The 20,211-nt window shown below is 55.2% G+C and overlaps 2 protein-coding genes across 4 annotated transcripts; one reads left to right on the top strand and one right to left on the bottom strand.

Annotated features, from left to right (window-relative positions):
* The first annotated feature begins 527 nt into the window (after positions 1-527).
* CHERP (calcium homeostasis endoplasmic reticulum protein) lies at positions 528-14,199 on the top strand. Of its 3 annotated transcripts, XM_083483694.1 has the most exons (18): positions 528-665; positions 2,128-2,301; positions 3,179-3,363; positions 3,781-3,918; positions 4,775-4,926; positions 5,318-5,429; positions 5,526-5,615; positions 6,327-6,561; positions 6,664-6,842; positions 7,550-7,979; positions 9,129-9,367; positions 9,531-9,664; positions 10,417-10,503; positions 10,776-10,928; positions 11,865-11,975; positions 12,087-12,181; positions 12,898-13,083; positions 13,611-14,199. In XM_083483694.1, the coding sequence occupies exons 1-18, from the start codon at positions 629-631 to the stop codon at positions 13,613-13,615; spliced, it is 2,742 nt and encodes a 913-aa protein (XP_083339820.1). In that variant the 5' UTR covers positions 528-628; the 3' UTR covers positions 13,616-14,199. The 3 variants fall into 3 exon arrangements, with proteins under 3 accessions (XP_083339820.1, XP_083339818.1, XP_083339819.1); XM_083483692.1 differs by having other exon boundaries at positions 577-665; positions 6,327-6,842; XM_083483693.1 differs by having other exon boundaries at positions 577-665; positions 5,318-5,615.
* On the bottom strand, positions 14,196-20,163 carry LOC310697318 (uncharacterized protein C19orf44 homolog). Its single transcript, XM_083483850.1, has 8 exons — positions 20,019-20,163; positions 18,217-18,786; positions 17,491-17,788; positions 17,043-17,116; positions 15,818-16,289; positions 15,601-15,690; positions 15,123-15,292; positions 14,196-14,631 (listed from the first exon to the last, which is right to left on the bottom strand). Exons 1-8 carry the CDS (start codon positions 20,100-20,102, stop codon positions 14,548-14,550), a joined length of 1,842 nt encoding a protein of 613 aa, XP_083339976.1. The 5' UTR covers positions 20,103-20,163; the 3' UTR covers positions 14,196-14,547.
* Positions 20,164-20,211: the final 48 nt, after the last annotated feature.

The raw sequence follows: 20,211 nt of genomic DNA, 5'->3' as shown, positions 1-20,211 counted from the left end.
AGCTAGTTTAGCTTATACTTATATCCAACACTGGCAAAGAAAGGAAGGAAGGAAGGAAGAAGAGAGAGAGAGAGAGAGAAAGGGAGGGAGAAAGAGGGAAAGAAAGAAAGAGAAAGGAAGGAAGGAAGGAAGGAAGGAAGGAAGGAAGGAAGGAAGGAAGGAAGGAGAGAGAGAGAAAGGGAGGGAGGGAGGGAGGGAGGGAGAAAGAGGGAAAGAAAGAAAGAAAGAAAGAAAGAAAGAAAGAAAGAAAGAAAGAAAGAAAGAAAGAAAGAAATTGATTGGAAATGTCCATCCAGGTTGTTCCCCCCCCCCCTTTAATTTTTTGGGGGGCTGGTTAGCTTATTCCTAAATCCGGCCGGGCACCCTTGCCCCTATCTAACCTCCCCTCGCAGCCTTATGAATGAGGCGCCGCTTCCTTATGAATGGGGCTGCGCGCGCAGCTCCCCCTCCCTCCCGCCCTCCCTCGGAATGGAACGCGGCGGGTGGGCGTGGCTCCGGTCTCCCCGGCAACCGCGCTTGGCGGCGGCGGCCGTCGCGAGCGCCGCCCCCTTTTCCGGCAGCCGCCGCCGCGCTTGACGGCCGCCCGGGGCCTAGCCAGCCATTCGGAGGCGCTCCTCGAGTCGCCGCCATGGAGATGCCGCCGCCGCTGCCGCCGCCGCCCGAAGGTGAGTCCCCCCCCCCACACGCGTGGTGGGGGTGGGTGGGGGTCACGTGAGGGGTGGGGGGTCTCCTTCTCCGGCACTCTGCGTATGCTCAGGAGTCCGGTTGGGGCAGGAGCACGAGGAGCCCCCCCATTTCCCGACCACCCCCGCCTCTTCTTGTGAGAGACCCCCCAGGGGGGGAGAGGGGAAATAAAGGGGGGTCCCCTCCTTAAGCCACGCCCCCTACTCGGAGTAGACCCCCCACAAAAAATAACAACCCCCCCGCCCGAACTTGCATGTCAATAGGTCTACTCTGAGTAGGGGAGAGAGATCGTGGGTGGGACCCGCAGGAACAGAGAGGGGTGGAAAAAATTATATAAAATCCGTTAAATTCAAAGTTCTGTAGAAGGAACTGAGAAGGAGAGACAAATTAATAAAAATAGAACAATTAAGGGGATGAGATTCAATTCAAAATCCTTTATTAGGCATAACACGCCACACATTAACAAACAAACATCATATGCAGACTGTATATAATACGGGCTCAGCGAACACAATTTATCCTAGAACTATTCTTAACTCCCAAGAAATGAATCAATGTACAGAGATAATATAATATATAACACAGCAACATCACCTACCATTAAAACCACTAAGTCTCTTTATCACGGCCCAAAGGGGATGAGATCAAATGCCGGCTCCCAGTAGGAGGCTGACCGTGGGCGGGGGGCTGGGGGACGGAGGGAGGAAAAGGGAAATGAAGTATATATTGAATCAAATTAATAAAATAAAACAGTACAATACATTTTTTTTTAAAAAGTACCGAAATCTTGCGCTTGGATGGGTGGGGGGCAAGTGGAATTAGCCTTTGGCAGGGGCTTACGGGTGCATTGGGGTCACACCGAGGGAGGGGTTGTGGGATTGAGAATCAAAGGCCAGCCCCATATCTACCTACCTACCAGCCTATCTGTTGATAGCCCTATATCTATCTGTCTGTCTGTCTGTCTGTCTGTCTACCTATATTAAGGATAGCCCCATATCTATCTATCTATCTATTGATAGCCCCATATCCATCTAGCTACAGTGGTGCCTTGGTTTACGAACTTAATCCGTTCTGGAATTCCGTTCTTCAACCAAAACCATTCTTCAACCAAGGCGTGCTTTCCCATAGCAGCAGGGGACTCAATTTACAGATGGAACAAGAAGCGAAGCATGTTCTGCTTCCAAGGCAAAGCTCACAAACCAAAACACCTACTTCCGGGTTTGCAGCGTTCTTAACCCAAGTTGTTCATAAACTAAGCTGTTCCTAAACCAAGGCACCACTGGGGCTACCAATAACACTTGGGTGTTGCAGGGAGGCTCCGGAGGCTTTTGTGCTAGTTTGCTCCCTGTGACCCAGCAAAGAGCTGAAAGTCAGGACCTTTTCTTTGACACAACTCTTGACTGGTCCCCCCCCCAATTTCCTTCCCACCCCCTGGAACCCCAGACCAGGAGCTCCGCAATGTCATCGACAAGCTGGCTCAGTTTGTGGCGCGGAACGGCCCTGAGTTCGAGAAGATGACCATGGAGAAGCAGAAAGAGAACCCCAAATTCTCTTTCCTCTTTGGGGGCGACTTCTACGGCTACTACAAGTACAAGCTGGCTCTGGAACAGCAGCAGCGTGAGTTTGGGGGGGGGGTGCAGGGTGGTGGTGCGGCCGCTAGCGGGAGACTTTTTAGTAGCCGCAACTCTGTAGAACATTTCGAAATATCAGTATGGTGCGTATCAGTTTTTGAAGGGTGTGCCCTTGGTGGGGTGGAGAGAGGGGCTTCATGGGAATCCTTGGTTCTCTTCCGACCTTTTCTTTTTTGGGGAAATAATTTCCTTCCCTTCCCTTTGAAACCCCCCCGTGCAAATTCTGGCCGGCCCTCCTTTTGGCTTGGGATCGGCCAACCTTTGCCGATGCAAATGTGAGTTTTGCTGCAGGGGCTCACGACCCGGCTCATCGCGTAGCAGTGGAATTGTTTTGCCACCTTTTTTAAAAAAAAAAAAAAAAAAGGTTGGGACTGACCTTGAAAGCCCTAAATGGCCTCAAAGGCCCAGTAGACCTGAAGGAGCATCTCCACCCCCATCGTTCAGCCCGGACACCGGGGTCCATCTCCCGAGGGCCTTCTGGCAGTTCCCTCCCTGCGAGAAGCGAGGTTCCAGGGAACCAGGCAGAGGGCCTTCTCGGTGGTGGCCCCCTCCCATCAGATGTCAAGGAAATAACAACTACCTGACTTTTAGAAGGCATCTGAAGGCAGCCCTGTTTAGGGAGGTTTTTTAATCGCATTATTATTATTATTATTATTATTATTATTATTATTATTATTATTATTTCTGTTGGGAGTGCCCCGAGTGGGCAGGGTATAAATAAATTATTATTACTATGATTATTATTGGAAGGGGCACCCGCAGCCCACGCAACACCCCCGAGTTGGCGCAGGGTTTGGAACTGTTGACTCGAGTGGCTGGCCTCTCTCCTTGACGGGCTCCTATCTCCCTCCCCTCCCTTTCAGTGTTGTGCAAGCAGAGCCAAGATCTGGAGCCCGCCCCACAGATCCAGCCGCTGCCCCAGCCCGCCCTGGCCACGGCGGCTGCCCCCATCGCCACTCCGCAGGGCACCCCCTCCATGGAGGAGCTGATCCAGCAGAGCCTGTGGAACCTCCAGCAACAGGAGCAGCACCTCCTGGCTCTGAGACAGGTGAGGGCAGGCGGGTGGAGATGCGAGCAAGCAAGGGCTATTGGCTCAATATATCTACGTATTGTTCTTCTTCTGTTTTGTTTTCTACATGAGTACTATTTCTCGTTTCTTCTTTTTTTTGCGTTTTATCTTACTCTGCACACTTGCATTTTTGTGTTTTTTCTTTAAATTTCTATTTGGTTTGTTTTTTAAAAATATAAACTTATATAAAAGCCAATTCAAAGTCAACTTCCCCCCCCATCCCCTCCAGGGGTCCCAATGTCAGTATTTACAACTGCATCCCAGTCCGTTAAGGGACGCGGTAGCCCTCAAGGGGCAGCAAGGTGCCTAGGCCTCGCTCGGAGGTGGGTGTGGGTGGGTGGGCTTTCTCGCCACCCAGCTCTGCCTTCAAGACCCTCGTCACTCCCCCACCCCCAGGAGCAAATCACTTCCGCCATCGCGCTGGCTGTGGAACAGCAGATGCAGAAGGTCTTGGAGGAAACCCAGCTAGACATGAACGAGTTTGACAACTTGCTCCAGCCCATCATCGACACCTGCACCAAAGATGCCATCTCGGTAGGCGGGGCTCGGGGGGGTGTGATTGCATTCTGGTGTCGTGGGGGGCTGCCCCCAAAAGGCGTCAAAGGCCACATGTCGTAGCACTCTGCCCCAGAGGGTGCGCTCTTGGGTCCGGCTGTGGATTCTCCCTAAAGACCAGCGCCAGATTTACGTATAAGCTAAGCAAGCTCTAGCTTAGGGCCCCACTCTCTTGCGGGCCCCAAAAAAATGTAAAGGGAAAAAAAAAACAACTGAATGTACATTTCCAAAATATTATCTATCTATCTATCTATCTATCTATCTATCTATCTATCTATCTATCTATCATCTATCTATCTATCTATCATGTATTTATCTATCTGTCTCTCCTCTATCAATTAATCTCTCTCTCTCTCTCTCTCTCTCTCTCTCTCTCTCTCTCCCCCCCACACACACACATCTATCTATGCCAGTGCCAGATTTACGTATCAGCTAAGCAAGTTCTAGCTTAGGGTCCCACTCTCTTGGGGGGCCCCAAAAAATGTAAAGGGGAAAAAAATTCAATGTACATTTCCAAAATATTATCTATCTATCTATCTATCTATCTATCTATCTATCTATCTATCTATCTCATCTCTCTCTCTCAATCTCTCTCTCTCTCTCTCATCTATCTATGCCAGTGCCGGATTTACGTATCAGCTAAGCAAGCTCTAGCTTAGGGCCCCACTCTGTTGGGTCCCCCCAAAAATTAAAGGGAAAATAAAATAAGGGAATATAAAATGAAAAACCTAACCTCTCCCCCGAGGAATTGCTGCCCCGGGAACCTCCCTTCTTGACTTTGTGGGGGACTTTCTCCCCTAGGCTGCCTCTGACTGCTCCCTTTTGTTATCCTCAGGCCGGGAAGAACTGGATGTTCAGCAACGCCAAGTCCCCGCAGCACTGCGAGCTGATGGCCGGGCACCTGCGCAACCGCATCACCGCCGAGGGGGCGCATTTCGAGTTGCGCCTCCACTTGATCTACCTGATCAACGACGTCCTCCACCACTGGTGAGATCATGCCGCTTCTGGGTCTCCTAGGTCATTTAGGGCTTTCAAGCTCAGCACCAACACTTTGAATTGTGCGCAGAAACGTCCTGGGAGCCAATGTAGGTCTTTCAGGACCAGTGTTATGTGGTCTCCACTCCCAGTCCCCAGTCTGGCTGCCACATTCTGGATTAGTTGTAGTTTCCGGGTCACCTTCCAAGGCAACCCCACGGAGAGCGCATGGCAGTAGTCCAAGCGGGAGATAAGCAGAGATATCTGCTGGCAAGGTGGAGCCTGTCTGTTTCCTGCTGCTCCAGAGGGCAGGATCCCAAACCCCCAGAGGGCAACTAACTGAACCTCAGGCCGAACTTTTTGAAGCTCCCCTTCTTCCTCCCTCTTCTCTCTCCCTTTCCAGCCAGCGGAAGCAACAGCGGGACCTCCTGGCCGCCTTGCAGAAAGTGGTGGTCCCCATCTACTGCACCAGCTTCCTGGCCGTGGAGGAAGACAAGCAGCAGAAAATTGCCCGGGTGAGCCGCCCTGGCGTGGCCTCGGGGGTGCCCAGGGCCCTGCCTGGAGCCCCAGAGCCCAATAACAGCCCCTCTCTCCCTCTTGGTTTCCCACAGCTCCTTCAGCTGTGGGAGAAGAACGGCTACTTCGACGAAGCCATTATCCAGCAGCTCCAGAGCCCGGCCCTCGGACTGGGCCAGTACCAGGTGAGGAGGGGAGCAGGAGGAGGAGGCCGAGGGGGTGGTGGCAAGAGCAAACGGCCAGGCCTCCCCCCAAAACGGCTCCCTTCTTCAGGAAGAGATTATGGAGAATAAGAATAATTCTACCCCGCCCATCTGGCTGGGTTTCCCCAGCCACTCTGGGCAACTTCCAATTTTTTTTTTAAAGAATACAATAATTCACTGAATATTGAAAGTTTCCCTAAACAGGGCTGCCTTCAGCCGTCTTCTGAAAGTCAGATACAGTGGTACCTCTAGATACGAACCGGATCTGCTTGGCTTTCAATTTGAACTTAGCCTGATCTTTTTATTCCCCTTCCTTCCCTCCCCTTCCCCTTTTTATGAAGATTACCCGCTCTGGGATCCCACAGCTAATTCTCCCCTGGTCTCCTCGCTGGCCCAAATGGGACTAATTTAGCCAGCTAGCCCTGGTGATCATCTAACGTTTATTGGATGGATCCCCCCCCAAAATTGATTTTTGAATTTATTGTTAATCACATTTCATACTGTATTTTATGCTGTTTTTTGTTGCATCAGTTAAGTATTTTAAATTTGTTGCTGGCCGCCCTGAGGCCGGTTTTCTGAACCGGGAAGGGCGGGGTATAAATAAAAATGTATTATTTTTTATTATTCTCTGTCCTCTCCCCCCTCCCCCTTCTCTCTCTGCAAATGCCACCCCCTTCCGCGTGGTCCCGGCAGGCCACCCTGATCATGGAGTTTGGCAGCGTGGTCCAGCCGGTTCAAGTGGCCTTCCAGCAACAGATCCAGACCCTCAAAACTCAGCACGAGGAGTTTGTCAGCAGCCTCAGCCAACAGCAGCAGCAGCAACAACAGCAGCAACAGCAGCAGCCGCAACTGCAGATCCCACCTCCGGAAAGCGAAGTGAAGGCCACTCCCGCCCCCCCTCCGCCGGCCGCCCCCATCACCCCCACAGGTAATGTTGGGGTCCCCCTTCGTGGTGGGGGTGTACCCTCTCCTCTTTCTGAGCCACAACACCCCCCCAGGAGCTTGGCTCTCACGTCCGCCTTTGTTTCAGACGAAGGGAAGCCGCAGCTGCCGCTGCCGGACTCCGCCGAGTACGAGGCCACGGGGGCCGGGGCCGCTGACCCGGCCACGCCTGGACCCCGGGGGCCCGGCCCCCACGACCACATCCCCCCCAACAAGCCGCCCTGGTTCGAGCAGCCACACCCGGTCACCCCCTGGGCGCAGCAGCAGGTATTATGGGCGGGCAGCGGGAGGGGAGGGCTTGGGTGGGGCCTTGGTAATAATGGTAATAATTTTATTATTTGTATCGTGCCCATCTGGGTTTCCCCAGCCACTCTGGGTGGCTCCCAATAGAATATAAAAAACTGGATAAAACATCAAACATTGAAAACTTCCCTAAACAGGGCTGCCTTCAGATGTCTTCTAAAAGTCAGGTAGCTGTTGATTTCCTTGGCATCTGATGGGAGGGCGTTCCACAGGGCGGGCGCCACCACCGAGAAGGGCCTCTGCCTGGTTCCCTGTAACCTCGCTTCTCGCAGGGAGGGAACCGCCAGAAGACCCTCGCAGCTGGACCTCAGTGTCTGGGGTGGACGATGGGGGTGGAGACGCTCCTTCAGGGACACTGGACCTTTGAGGCCATTTAGGGCTTTCAAGGTCAGCACCAACCCTTTGAATTGTGCACAGAAACGTCCTGGGAGCCAATGTAGGTTTTTCAGGACCGGTGTTACATGGTCTCCACTCCCAGTCCCCAGTCTAGCTGCCGCGTTCTGAATTAGTTGCAGTTTCCGGGTCACCTTCAAAGGCAGCCCCACGGACAGCGCATGGCAGTAGTCCAAGCAGGAGATAACCAGAGCATGCACCACTCTGGCCAGACAGTCTGTGGGCAGGGAGGGTCTTATTCCGCCTGCCCGCTAACCAAGGCCTTTTGTCTCCTGCAGCCTCCTGAGCAGCCCCCCTTCCCCCACCACCAGGGCCCCCCGCACTGCCCCCCCTGGAACAGCAACCACGAGGGGATGTGGAGCGAGCAGCGAGAGCCCGGCTGGAGCAACCAGCGCGATGCCCCTTGGAACAGCCAGCCGGAACCCGCCTGGAACAGCCAGTTTGAGGCGCCCTGGAACAACCAGCACGAGCAGCCGCCCTGGGGAGGGGGCCAGAGGGAGCCGCCCTTCCGCATGCAGAGGCCCCCCCACTTCCGGGGGCCCTTCCCGCCCCACCAGCAGCACCCCCAGTTCAACCAGCCGCCCCACCCGCACAACTTCAACCGCTTCCCCCCGCGATTCATGCAGGACGACTTCCCGCCGCGCCACCCCTTCGAGCGGCCCCCCTACCCGCACCGATTCGACTACCCCCAAGGCGACTTCCCTCAGGGTGAGTGGGGGGGCAGAAGGCTGGCCGGGAGGGGCTAAGGCGGGGGGTCCCGGGAGCAAGGGGGTCATTCGCTAGGCCTGGGCGATAATCTGGTTTTCGCGTTGATGATATATCAGCCGCTAAGCATCACGATACAGTGGTACCTTGGTTTTCGAACGTAATCCGTTCCGGAAGACCATTCCAGTTCCGAAATGTTCGAAAACAGAAGCGTTTACTTCTGGGAAAACTCTGTTCGGAAGCTGCGCTTTGGCACATTTGACTTCTGAAAAGCATTCTAAAACCAAAGCGTTTGCTTCCGGGTTTACGGCGTTCAAGTTCTGAAACTTTTGTCAACGGAGACTTTCAGAAACCGCTGTACCACTGTATACCAGTATATTGCAGTGTTTGAAATGAGGATGGGAGCTACAGACGACATGATTCGCGATGTATTTCCAGGCCAAAAATTGCGAAACGACATGTCACACGGTATGAACCTCAAAGCAGTTTTGAACGATAATACTGATACGTCACGCAGCCCTGGTCCTTGCCCAGTTGAAAGAAGTTTTGCTCAGGGGAGGTTAATTCCCGTGGGGCCCTCTGATCCGAAACCTCCGCTGCCTTATGGGATATCTTCGGGAGGAGAAAAGGCTAAGCCAGGCTTCCTCAACCTTGGCCCTCCAGATGTTTTGAGACTACAGTTCCCATCATCCCTGACCACTGGTCCTGCTAGCTAGGGATCATGGGAGTTGTAGGCCAAAAACATCTGGAGGGCCGAGGTTGAGGAAACCTGGGCTAAGGCATGGGCAGGCAAACTAAGGCGGGCTGGATCTGGCCCATTCGCCTTCTCAATCCGGCCTGCGGCTGGTCTGGGAATCAGCGTGTTTTTACATGAGTAGAATGTGTCCTTTTATTGAAAATGCATCTCTGGGTTATTTGTGGGGCATAGGAATTCGTTCATTTTTTTCCTCCAAAATATAGTCCGGCCCCCCACAAGGTCTGAGGGACAGTGGACCGGCGGGGGGGGGGGTGCCTTGTCATCTGGGCAGTCCAGGACCCCCAGAGACACTGCCCAGGCTTACACCCCAAGGAGGCCGCTCCAACGCATTGCCCCGTGCTCAGATCCTGCAGCTACTCGGGCCGTTCTGAGACTTCTCCTTCCTTCCTTTGCAGAGATTGGGCCCCCGCACCACCACCCGGGCCACCGCATGCCGCACCCGGGGATCAGTGAGCACCCTCCCTGGGGGGGCCCCCAGCACCCTGACTTCGGGCCCCCGCCCCACGGGTTCAACGGGCAGCCGCCCCACATGCGCCGGCAGGGGCCTCCCCACGTCAACCACGATGACCCCAGCCTCGTGCCCAACGTCCCCTACTTCGACCTCCCCGCCGGACTGATGGCCCCCCTGGTCAAAGTAAGTGGCCTGAGCGGGGAGCTGCCCCCCCCCACAACTCCAGAAGGGCAGGAGGAGGCCTCTCCCGACCCCCGTGGCCTCTCCTTCGTGGTCCCAGGGGTGCAGGGAATTATTTTCCAGCCGGACTGTGTGCCATGACGGCTCCTTTCCCCTCCTCTCCTAGCTGGAGGATCATGACTACAAGCCTCTGGACCCCAAGGATATCCGCCTGCCGCCCCCCATGCCCCCCAGCGAGAGGCTCCTGGCAGCCGTGGAAGCTTTCTATAGCCCCCCTTCGCACGACCGGCCAAGAAACAGGTGAGAGGCGAGGCCCAGAAAGGGCTCCTTTGGCTGGCTTGTTTTTTTGGTTGAGTTGGGCCGGAGATAGCGAAAATGATGATAAAATTGTTCATGCGTGCAACAGCAAGGATTTTTATATATGAGCAGGAGTGGAAGGAAGCAGCAATCGCCACAAAAGAAACACGGATTAACAAACTAATGGATTGTGCCGAAATGGCAAAATTAACTGCTAGAATTAAGAGCCGCGAAACATGATTTTCTGACTTTTGGAAGACATCCGAAGGCAGTCCTGTTTAGGGGAGTTTTTAATGTTTGATTTTTTTATCGTGTTTTTAGTATTCTGTTGGGAACTGCCCAGAGTGCCTGGGGAAACTCAGCTGGATGGGCGGGGTGTAAATAAGAAATTACTATTATTTTGTTTTTATTCTTGTTCAATAGAAGATGGATTTATGTCTTGAGCAACAGAAGAACGATAATACGTTATTTTCAGTTTTTCATTTTATACTTTGTGTATAAATGGGCAGTTTCGGGAATGGAGACATAACATCGAGTGATATAGGATGAGAAAAATAAGAATAGCAACCTACGACGATGGTGATGGGTTGTTATTTTTTATTATGTCTTTTGTGGTTTTAATATCTTGATTTTATTCTGCCAACCGCCCAGAGACCCTCCAAGTATAGGGCCATATATAAATTCAATAAATAATAAGTAACGCATCACGTGAAAAACCTAATGATATATTTTTTAATCCCCCCCTTTTCCTACAGCGAGGGTTGGGAGCAGAACGGTCTGTACGAGTTCTTCCGGGCGAAGATGAGGGCCCGGCGGCGCAAGGGGCAGGAGAAGAGGAACAGGTGAGCACAGGGCTCCGGGGAGCGTGCAGAGTGCCACCAGCAGGGAGTGGGGAGGTGCAGCGGGACCCCCTCCCTGTATCCAAACCGAGCACGGCCCTCACCTGGAGGGAAGGGAATCCTGCTCTCTGGGCTGGAGGGGGTCTCCTGGCTCGGCTGATGTCCGGCGGCCGCAGGGCCAGCCGAGGTTCCCGGGCGCTTTGGCTGCAGGAGTCCAGGGCGATGGCACAGCGCCACTCAAGACGCCCCTCCCCACACCTTTTCTCCCTGCCCAGCGGCCCCTCGCCATCGCGCAGCAGCCGGTCCAAGAGCCGTGGCCGCTCCTCTTCGCGCTCCAACTCGAGGTCGTCCAAGTCCTCCGGCTCCTACTCCCGGTCGCGGTCACGATCCTGCTCCCGGTCGCGGTCCTACTCCCGCTCCCAGTCCAGGTGAGGAGGAAGGGCAGGACAGGGGGGCCTGGGTCTCTCGCTCGCTGGTGTGGGCAGGTTGGCAAGACTGGGGGGGGGGGGGCTGCGGACGTTGCCTTTCTGGCTGGCTGGTTGGCTTCTTCTTCAGCCCACTTGAAGCTTTTTGGGGAAGGAACTGGTCGTTTTTCACGACGTGCGGCTAGCCGGCGGAACTCACTTCCACAAGATGCCACAGCAGCCGAGAATGAATGAATATTTGCGCCAGCTGTCGGCCATAGCAATAAAACATCAATACGATATACAAAGAATAGAAATAAAAAGTCAATTATATAAAATACATTTTAGAGCTTTGAATCAATGGTCAAGTGGTGGGTCTTATTCTGATTGCCCCAGCTAAAAACCTTGCCACCTTTGCTGTCACCAGCTCATCTTGATCTGCCAAGAGAAAGGACACTGGGGCAGTGGCTGGGCGACCCGGGATGGATGATAAAAGAGGGGTGATAATCTCATTCCTCAAGTCTTTATCAAGAGCGCAAGCCAGAAGGGCGTGTGCCACCGATTCAGGACTGCCATCTCCACAGGGACGTGTTCCGTGTGGCATCTGTGGGCATCGTCCCTCAAGTCCAGCCGAGGGCAAGACATTCAATCTTGCAAGAGTAAAAGCATGTCTATATTTTAGAATTGCTCGGTTATGCAGAGAAGACGCCAGAGAGTCAAAATGGGAAGGTGGAAAATATTCATACCATGGGCAAAAGTTCCTTATTGAGGCCACGCTGTTCTGACGCTCAATATCATTTAGGCACTGACAAGTTAGATGGTTCACTTTACTAAAACCCAAAGTGAGTAGCTGTTGTCGTGATAAAACACAAGAGTGAAGTTTTCGATAGACAATTTTAGGGCGGTCTCTTCCCGAGAGAGAGGGGCTGACTTTTCTTCTTCCCCCGCCTGTCTTCCCAGGAGCAGAAGCGGCTCTCGGTCCTCTCAGAGCCGCTCTCGGTCCAGGTCCCGGTCGAAATCCTACTCCCCCGGAAGGCGGCACCGGTCCCGATCCCGCAGCCAGACACCTCCGTAAGATTTGACTCGGCGAAGGGGCTTGGGAGGGGCAGGGTTGGGGTTGGGGGTCGAGGGATCGACATGATAACCCTCACTTTTCCTCGGTTTCTCCCGCCCCGTCTGTAGCTCCTCGGCCGGATTGGGATCCAGTTCGGGGCCCCCCATCCCTGAATCGAGACTCGGAGAGGAGAACAAGGGGCACCAGATGCTGGTGAAGATGGGTAAGGCAGCCTGGTGCCCGATGGCTCTGTCCGTCAGGGGTGGGGTCCGTCTAGGGGGCCTGTTCCACTCCTCTGGTGGTTAGAGGGTGCCCAGCTAGGAGGACTTGGGTTCAGATTCCCACTCGGCCAGGAATTAGGCGGCTCCAAGGCTGGTCATTGACTCCCTGCCCGAATGCCTACCCTGCAGGCTCGTTTTGAGGGTCATATGGGGAAAGGGAGAACTGTGTAGGCCACCCCTGGGAGGAAAGGGGTGGAGATAGAAAGGTCCTAGTAATGTGGAATTAAAAGCCTTCCAGAGGAATCGCCTTCTCTCTCTGGGGTAGCTCAGTTGGTAGAGCACGGGCCTCAATCTCAGGATTCTGGGATCAAACCTCACGTTGAGTTTAACATTCCTGCACTGCCAGGGATTGGACTGGATGCCCGACTCTACAATTCTGTGGGTCTGCCTGCCAACGTAGAGCGTTTGACGGCTGGGCAGAGAGCTGCAACCTGCCAGCCACCGCTGGGGCCAGTCGCTGCTGTGGTGCCTGGGTCCAGCTTTCAGGTTTGGGGGCCCCTGGTTGGCCCCCGCCGGGCCAGAACCCTTTGGGTCCGATTCTGCTGCTGCTGCTGGGCTCCTCCGCCATTGGGTCAGAGGTTTCCGGAGAGAGGTGCCTAGCCGCCCCCTCTCTGCCTCCTCCTCCTCCTGTCAGCTGCCTGCTTTTCCCTTTCCCCAGGGTGGAGCGGCTCCGGGGGTCTGGGGGCCAAGGAGCAGGGGATCCAGGACCCCATTAAAGGTGGCGACATCCGAGACAAGTGGGACCAGTACAAGGGCGTGGGGGTGGCCCTGGACGACCCCTACGAGAACTACCGGAGGAACAAGAGCTACTCCTTCATTGCCCGCATGAAGGCCAGGGACGAAAGTAAGTGGGCAAGCCGCAGGGTCTGACCCCTGGCTGCGGGCAGGAGGAAGCCCCTCCTTCCATTTCTGGTTCTCTTTCAATCTGTACGGTGGCATTACTGCACCCTTGCCAGTGAGCTGCCAGCAACCGCCTGGCAAGGACGGAGAGACCCCGTCTCCCCGAGACGCTAAGGCAGAAGGGCTTCCATGAGCCTTGGGGCAAACGTGTGGGGAGCCGGCAGGCTGCTGGGCACCAGGGCTTTAGCCAAACCCTTCCCTTTGGCATGGGGGAAGCTAGAAAGGGGGAAGGGTCTCTTGAGGTTGCCAGGCCAGTGCGAAGGAGGGCAGGAACTGGGGCAACCTCTCGTTCAAGTGGGCGTCTTCATGGGGGCACCTAAGGGTACCCGCCTCCCTGCTGGCTGCAGGAAGGGCCTGCTTCCTCTGTCATTTCATTAAGTGTGGCATGGGAACCCCCCCCCCCCGCTAGCCCAGGATCGTGGGCTTCTGCCCCCCTGCATCCTGCCTGACCCTTCTTCTTTCCTCCCAAAGCTTAACGCTGCTCAGAGTCGAGGGAGCCCAGCCGGTCGCCCATCAGCATCCGAGCCCTGGCCTGGCCACGCGAATTGAGGCTCTCTACTGTACCTCTTGACCACCACCCCCCTGCCCCAGACGACACCCCCCTTCTGCCCATCAGGGTGCAGAGGGCTAAGCTGCTCCCAAGGGTGTTCTTTCCAGGCATTGCGAGAAGAGAAATTATTTGGGCCTTTTCTATTTTTGTACACACCTTTCGGGCAAGACTGAGAAGGAGCCGGGGAGGCCGATTCTTCCATGGTGTCACCCTCACGCCCCTTGCCCAACCCACCTGCTTCGAAACATGAAGCCGCCCTCCTTTCCTGCCCAAACGCCCCAAGAGGGGGGTACCCAGAGACCACCAGCGCCCTGAGGGGGGACACAGCCCCCTCCCTGTACAGTAGACCCCTTTCGCAACCGCCAGCGCCCAACATGATGCAGCGACTGTTGAAGATCGACTTCTGTACCTGTGAAACTTCTCGGCCGCCTCTCGGGTTGCTCCGAGTCAGCTACCCGCCTCGTTCTTACTGTTGCTTTCCAATAAAGAAAGCTTTTTCCCCTCCCTCTATACAGTTTGTGCGATTTATTTGGGTGGGGAGGCCCCTCTCCGCATTCATCCATGTACACAACTGAATTTTGCATGCTCAAAACACAGCAGAGTGTCCTCCCCAATTTGATCTCCGCTGAGGTTTCTCTTCAATGCTCTGGGTTGGTGCCGTTTGATCCTGGGGGCTGTGCAGGAGTCAGTGGGGCAATGGCCTCCCCCCCCCCCCCCGTGATTTGTAGGGCCTCTGCTTTTCTCGTTCCGAAAGAGCCCAGCTCTTCATTCCGGTAAAAGTGCTGGCCGGTTTTTGGGACCCGAGCGGTTTCTTTCTCGTTCCGGAGGGCCAGTTCTGACGCTCGTCGTGCGCGCTTTTCAAAAGGCAGACTGCCCTCGGTGCTCCAGTTCTCGCAATGCTTGCTCCACTGTCAGAGGCGGGGGCTTGTGGCGCTGGATGTACTGCATAGGGACAGAGCAGGTTGAGACCCACAGGGATTTAAAGCACAGGTTAAAATGCAATTTAAAGTGCAGCCTCATTTTAAAAGTCAAGACCATAAGGGGAGGGAAACATAAGGGTCAGACCGAGTCCAAACCAAAGGCCAGGTGGAACAGCTCCGTCTTGCAGGCCCTGCGGAAAGATGTCAAGTCCCGCAGGGCCCTGGTCTCTTGGGACAGAGCGTCCCACCAAGCCGGGGCCAGAACTGAAAAGGCCCTGGCCCTAGTTGAGACCAATCTAACCACCTTGCGACCTGGGACCTCCAAAGTGTTGTCATTTGTGGACCTTAAGGTCCTCCGCGGGGAATACCAGGAGAGGCGGTCCCGTAGGTACGTTCTGGACTGCATCCCCCACCCTCCCCCAGCCAGCACGGCCCCTGCGGTCCCAAACGCCTGCCGGGTGCCTGGCTGGCCGCAGCTGCCCTAAGGAGGGCCTGTGAGCGAGCGAGAGTTACCTCCTTGGCTTCTTCCAGGGTGTGGTAGTGGAAGCCCCTCTGCTCCTCCAGGGACGCCACCCAGGAGGCGTGGAGCTGGCGGGCGGCGTCTGCAAACTGCCGGATGAGCAGCACGTTCTGCTTCAGCAGCTCGTTCAGGGCAAAGACGGCCGGGCTGTAGGTGGTCAGCGCTGCAGGAGGGAGAACGGGAGGTGGGTGTGGGGAGGAAAAGAGGCATGGCAGCACCCATGGGTCCCCAGACTCAGCTCTAGGGCAGTCTGCTCAGGCCCCATAGGGAAGAGACCTCTCTTCTGGACCCCCAGCACTTTCTCTCAAGGGGGCAACGCCGTTGACCGGCAGCAATGGCTGCCTGGGGTTTCAGAGCCAGAGGTCTCTGCCGCCCGTTCTTGCGCCCTTCTGTATGCCACGCAGCTGAGGTGCAGGCAAAGGCTGGGTTCAGCTGGCGCTTGGTTCAAGGATCGAGGGAGGAGAGAGGTACCTTCCAGCGTCTCCAAGCTCACAACGTGGCTGGCGATGGGCGGGGTCTCCAGAAGGCTCCCGGCTTCTCCAAGAGCTGCAGGAGCGTCACCTGGAGGAGGGGAAGGAGGAGGCGCTCTTGGGAGACCGGCAGGCGCACCTGAGGCACCTGGGTCAGGCCTAGAAGGACGTCAGAGCTTTGCACGGATCTCGCCCAGCCTCAGCCGGGAGCGGCTTACCTTGCAGCCAGCAATAGGCCAGAGAGGAGCGGCCTGTCTGCACGGCAGCATCCTTCACGAGGATCCTCGCTGGCAGGCAGGCGGTCCTGGCGCCCCCTGTAGGGCAGGTGAGAGAGGACGAGGCAGGCTGCTCAGAAGGTGCCCCGGCACCTGAGGGGTCCCTGGAGGAGGGTTGCTCCCCGGATGCTGCCGAGGACTCAAAGTCCTCCGAATACTCTGCGCTGGCGGGATTCTCCTCTTCTTCCTCCTCGTCTTCCTCCTCGGGATGGGAGCTCCCAGCAGAAGTGCTGTTTAGCCGCTCGGAAATCTCAGTGTCTCCTGGATCATCATCTTCCTCCGTCTCCTCCTCCTCCTCCTCCAGGGAAGCAGCTTCTCTCCTGGGGGGGCTCTGGGCTTTGAAGGGGCTTTGGCTGACGGCAGCAACGGGAAAGGCTCCCAGATCCTCCTCTGACTCCGTAGGCATCACAGGTGCCTAGAAAGGATGTCTTTCTGTGAGTATAATGTGAGACACGGAGGTGACGAGGGTCTCTGAAGAACAGCCCTCCCCCCAAACCGCCAACCTTGGAATGGCAAACTCCATGCTAGCAACTCGAGTCACAACCCACCCCTCTGCTCCACGCTCAGCTCCAAGCTAGTCTCTTGAAGCTCCAACAAATGAGTTTTCCCTGAAAAGGAAGAGGAGCTCAGTTCCATCAGGGCTGACTTCTGCTCCCCCAGGCAAGTTTTTTGGGGGGCGGGGGGGGGCGCCTCTATTTGCATAGGAGGAAAATGGGCACATTTGGCTCTTTTAGTCTTTTCTGAAAGGTTACGTTGTCTTTACATTTTTCTAAGTTGCATTTTTTCTTTCGTAATTTGGATGTTGATTTTTTGAGCCCCCTCGCGGTGGACCTCTTTTGGCCAGAAGCTGGCAGAGGAGAAAAAAACCTGGAAATAATAATAATAATAATAATAATAATAATAATAATAATAATAATAATAATAATAATAATAATGGTTATTAAGGCTCTTGGTTGTGGTTTCCTCGCAATGCTCACACCACCAGAAATGAACAAACGTGGCAAACGGTTGGCTCCTGCTGAGGACGGGGCAAAATAACAGCAATATTAATAATAATATATGACATACTCCGACCATCTGGCTGAGCCTCCCCAGCCACCCTGGGCGGCTCCCAACAGAATTAAAAGCACAATAAAAAATCAGACATTGAAAGCTTCCCTCAACTTACGTCTCCTGACGCTTCAGTCTGGCTGGCTGCAGCAGGGGCCAAGTCGTCCAGGCTCAACACGTTCACTCTGAAATCTGCAGCAAGGAACGAGACGGACACTCAGCGGCAGGGAGAGAGTCTCTCTCCACCTCCCAGGGTCCAGGGGTTGCTCCCCTTTTCCCTGCAATTCCCCACAGGAAGCGTATGACCTCAGAGGCTGCTCTTCTTACCTCTGCAGCCTCCACAGCCCAGCTGAAGGTTCGTTTGCCAGCCAAGGAGTGCCCAGGCCAGGGCAAGGACCTGGGTCACCTCATTCTCACCCTCGACCAGCCCCTCACAAGTGGCTTCTGCCCACAGAGCTCCCTTCACTTGCTTCCTGCTCCCTTTCAACTTGGCTCTCCCCTTTGCCAGAGACACGCATTCCTCTGCTGGCGCATCTCTCGCAGAGGCCCCCACAGAGGTGACTCACCGCTGCTGCTGGAGTCGTCGTCGCTGGGCCCGCCACCCGCCGCTAAGAAGAGCTCGTCGAGGGACCGCACCACGCTTCGCTCAGAGAGAGACGCCTCCCTCGGGGGCACGGAGCTCGCGTCGGGGGAAGAGGAGCCTGCAGGGGTCGAGGAACGAAGTGCTCCCCTGCTCAGCCGTGCCGGGGGGTGCTTGCCGGGTGGGGAAGGACTCCTGGGCGTGGGCCTCTTCAGGAAAGTTTTCCCGGGCAAAGGAGACCTCGGGCGGGAAGAAGGTGGGGTTGGCGGGGACCGGATCCATTTCTTAAGAAAGCAAAGGGGAGGGAAAGGGTTAGGTCATCGCAGCTCTGAGCATCCCCAAACGACCACGACCACCACCACCTCCTCCTCCTGCAGATGAATGGAACCAGCCACAGATGCTGTCCTTTGTAGAGGCCAAGTTGGCCTCTGGTCTTCTTGCCGTCAGCCCCAATCTGAGCAGGATCAGGATCTGCTCTTCTCATCTGAGTTAGGATCTGGAGAAGCCAACAGCTGAGGGGCCACTGCCTGGCGGGCCAAGCGGAAAGTCGCTGAGCACCCCCCACCCTGCCTTTTCCACAAACACTTTTTCAGACAGAAGCGCTGTTGGGTAAATGTTGGGGTTCAAAACCCAACACGCTGTGGGCTCAGCCAGGACTGTCACTGTCAGTATAACAGGACCTTCTTTTCCCCAGCAATGGCCCCCGAATTACCTTCCTGCCCAGCAGGTCCTCCTGCTCCCCCGATGCCTTGGGAGGGGCCTGCCTGCGCCCCTCTGTGCCACCCTCACTGCTGCCTCGGACGGGGGCCGCGGTCTCCTTCAGCCCCGTGGCTTTTCCCAGGCTCCCTCGCCCTCCTGCCCTCGGCTCAGGGCTGCGGCTGAAGTCGCTCAGGGAAATATCCTCGTCCGTCGTGGGCACTTGGCCGACGTCCCGCCCGGCCTTCCGGCTGCGGATCTTGCTCTCGATCTGCGCCAGCTTCCTGAGGACGGCACTTGACCTCTCCCCTCTGGAGGCAGCGGCAAACCCCGTCCTTGTGGCAGGACTGGGCCTTGCCTGCTGGGTGTCTCGGGCCACCTCCTGCGGTTTCTGCTTGACAAACCGGCGGCGGGGTCCAGTCTGCGGCGGTGTCGGGGTCTCTGCCAAGCTGGCCCCCTCCAGCCCCCTCCTTCCCAGGTCGGAGAGGTCGCTCAGGTCACTGGCCATGTGGATGGCAGACAGGCCAGGGCTTCTGCTGGGCTCCAAGGCTGCCAATCTGTTCCTGGGAGCCCCATCCAGCTCCTCCTGCAGGGAGAAGGACAGAGGGTTAAGAGGTGTCATATTAGGAAGACGGTTGGGGAGACGACAGGAGAGCCAGGGTGGCATAGTGGTTAGTGTCAAACTAGGACCTGGGAGAAGAGGATTTCAAATTCCCACTTGGCCATGATACTCAATGGGTGACCTTTGGGGCCAGACGCCGGCTCTCAGCCTAATCAAGCTCTTTTTTCCTCTTTAGGCTGGGTTATAAATGCAATAAATAAAAAGTGAGTAAGAGGGTTCACCTGGGTAGGGTTGCCACCTGTCCTGTATTGTCCCATATTTCATCCTGTTTTGATATAGTTGGTCCTGTATTTCAGGTCTTCTCTCTCTCTCTCTGCCAAGTTAGGGAGCCTCTCTAAATGTATGTGTTTTAATGGTTGTATGAAATGTCATGTATTTAAGCTCTAGGCAGCCAAGCGCAGATAGATTTACAAATTCATGTGTGTATATTTACATGTGTTACAAATTCCAGAGGGGCTGCGAGAGATTGGAATGGATTGCTTTGGCTTCAACACCACATGGAAATAAAAATAAAAATCGCCCCACCCCACCCTGTCCTGTATTTTGCCAGAACAAAGGTGGCAACCCTACCTGGGTGCGTCTTTATCATCACTACTAATTTCAGCTCCTTTCTCTGAGGCTTCCTGAAGTGACTTGCAATAAAAAACATGTGCAAAAGAATTACTCATATAGAGTTTCTGAAACAATTGCATGTACAATCCCGTGCTTTAACTGCAGCCCTGCTTTCAAAGCCAAAGCAGCGCATCTCCTCCAGGCTCCATGCGAGAGGACAGTCTCCTGCAAATCCCTAAAAGCTGCATTTGCCAAAAAACGAGGTATATGATTTAAAATGTTTATGTTTTTTATAAAAGTTGAAAGCCGCCCAAGAGTGGGTAGGGAAACCCAGTCACATGGGCGGGCTACAAATAATAACAGTTGTTGTATATCATATATTATTGTTGCTATTATTATTATTATTATTATTATTATATACTATTATACTTGTTATTATTGCTGCTCTCCGTGCGGGGCGCAGAGTAGCGACGCTTAACAGGATAAGCACTCTTCACATGCTCAGGGACACCCTCCACCCTCGGAAACCCCTTGGGGTGGCGCGCGTGACGTCACGCTGCTGTTTCCCCCTCTGACGTCACAGCAGCAGCGCCGTGTGACGTCAGCGCGCCGGCACCTTCATTTTTAAAAAACAAACCCTTTACCCTCCCAGTGAGGCGCCTCCCCGTCAGCTGGGCCTGAGCCCGGGCGAGCGCCGCGCTCCTGCCCTCCGCCCTCCGCACCGCCATGGCCGCCGCCGCCGCCGCCGGAAGGCCCTTTCCCCGCAGCCCGTCGCCTAGCAACCGCCCCGACGTGTCAATATCCTCCACCCGGATTGGCCCGGAGTCGCCGCCCGGA

This window comes from Podarcis liolepis (assembly GCF_965112155.1).
Source record: "Podarcis liolepis genome assembly, chromosome: 18".
NCBI classification, from domain to species: Eukaryota; Metazoa; Chordata; class Lepidosauria; order Squamata; family Lacertidae; genus Podarcis; species Podarcis liolepis.
Note: the sequence above shows the minus strand (reverse complement) of the source record. Positions and strands in the feature narration are given on the sequence as shown.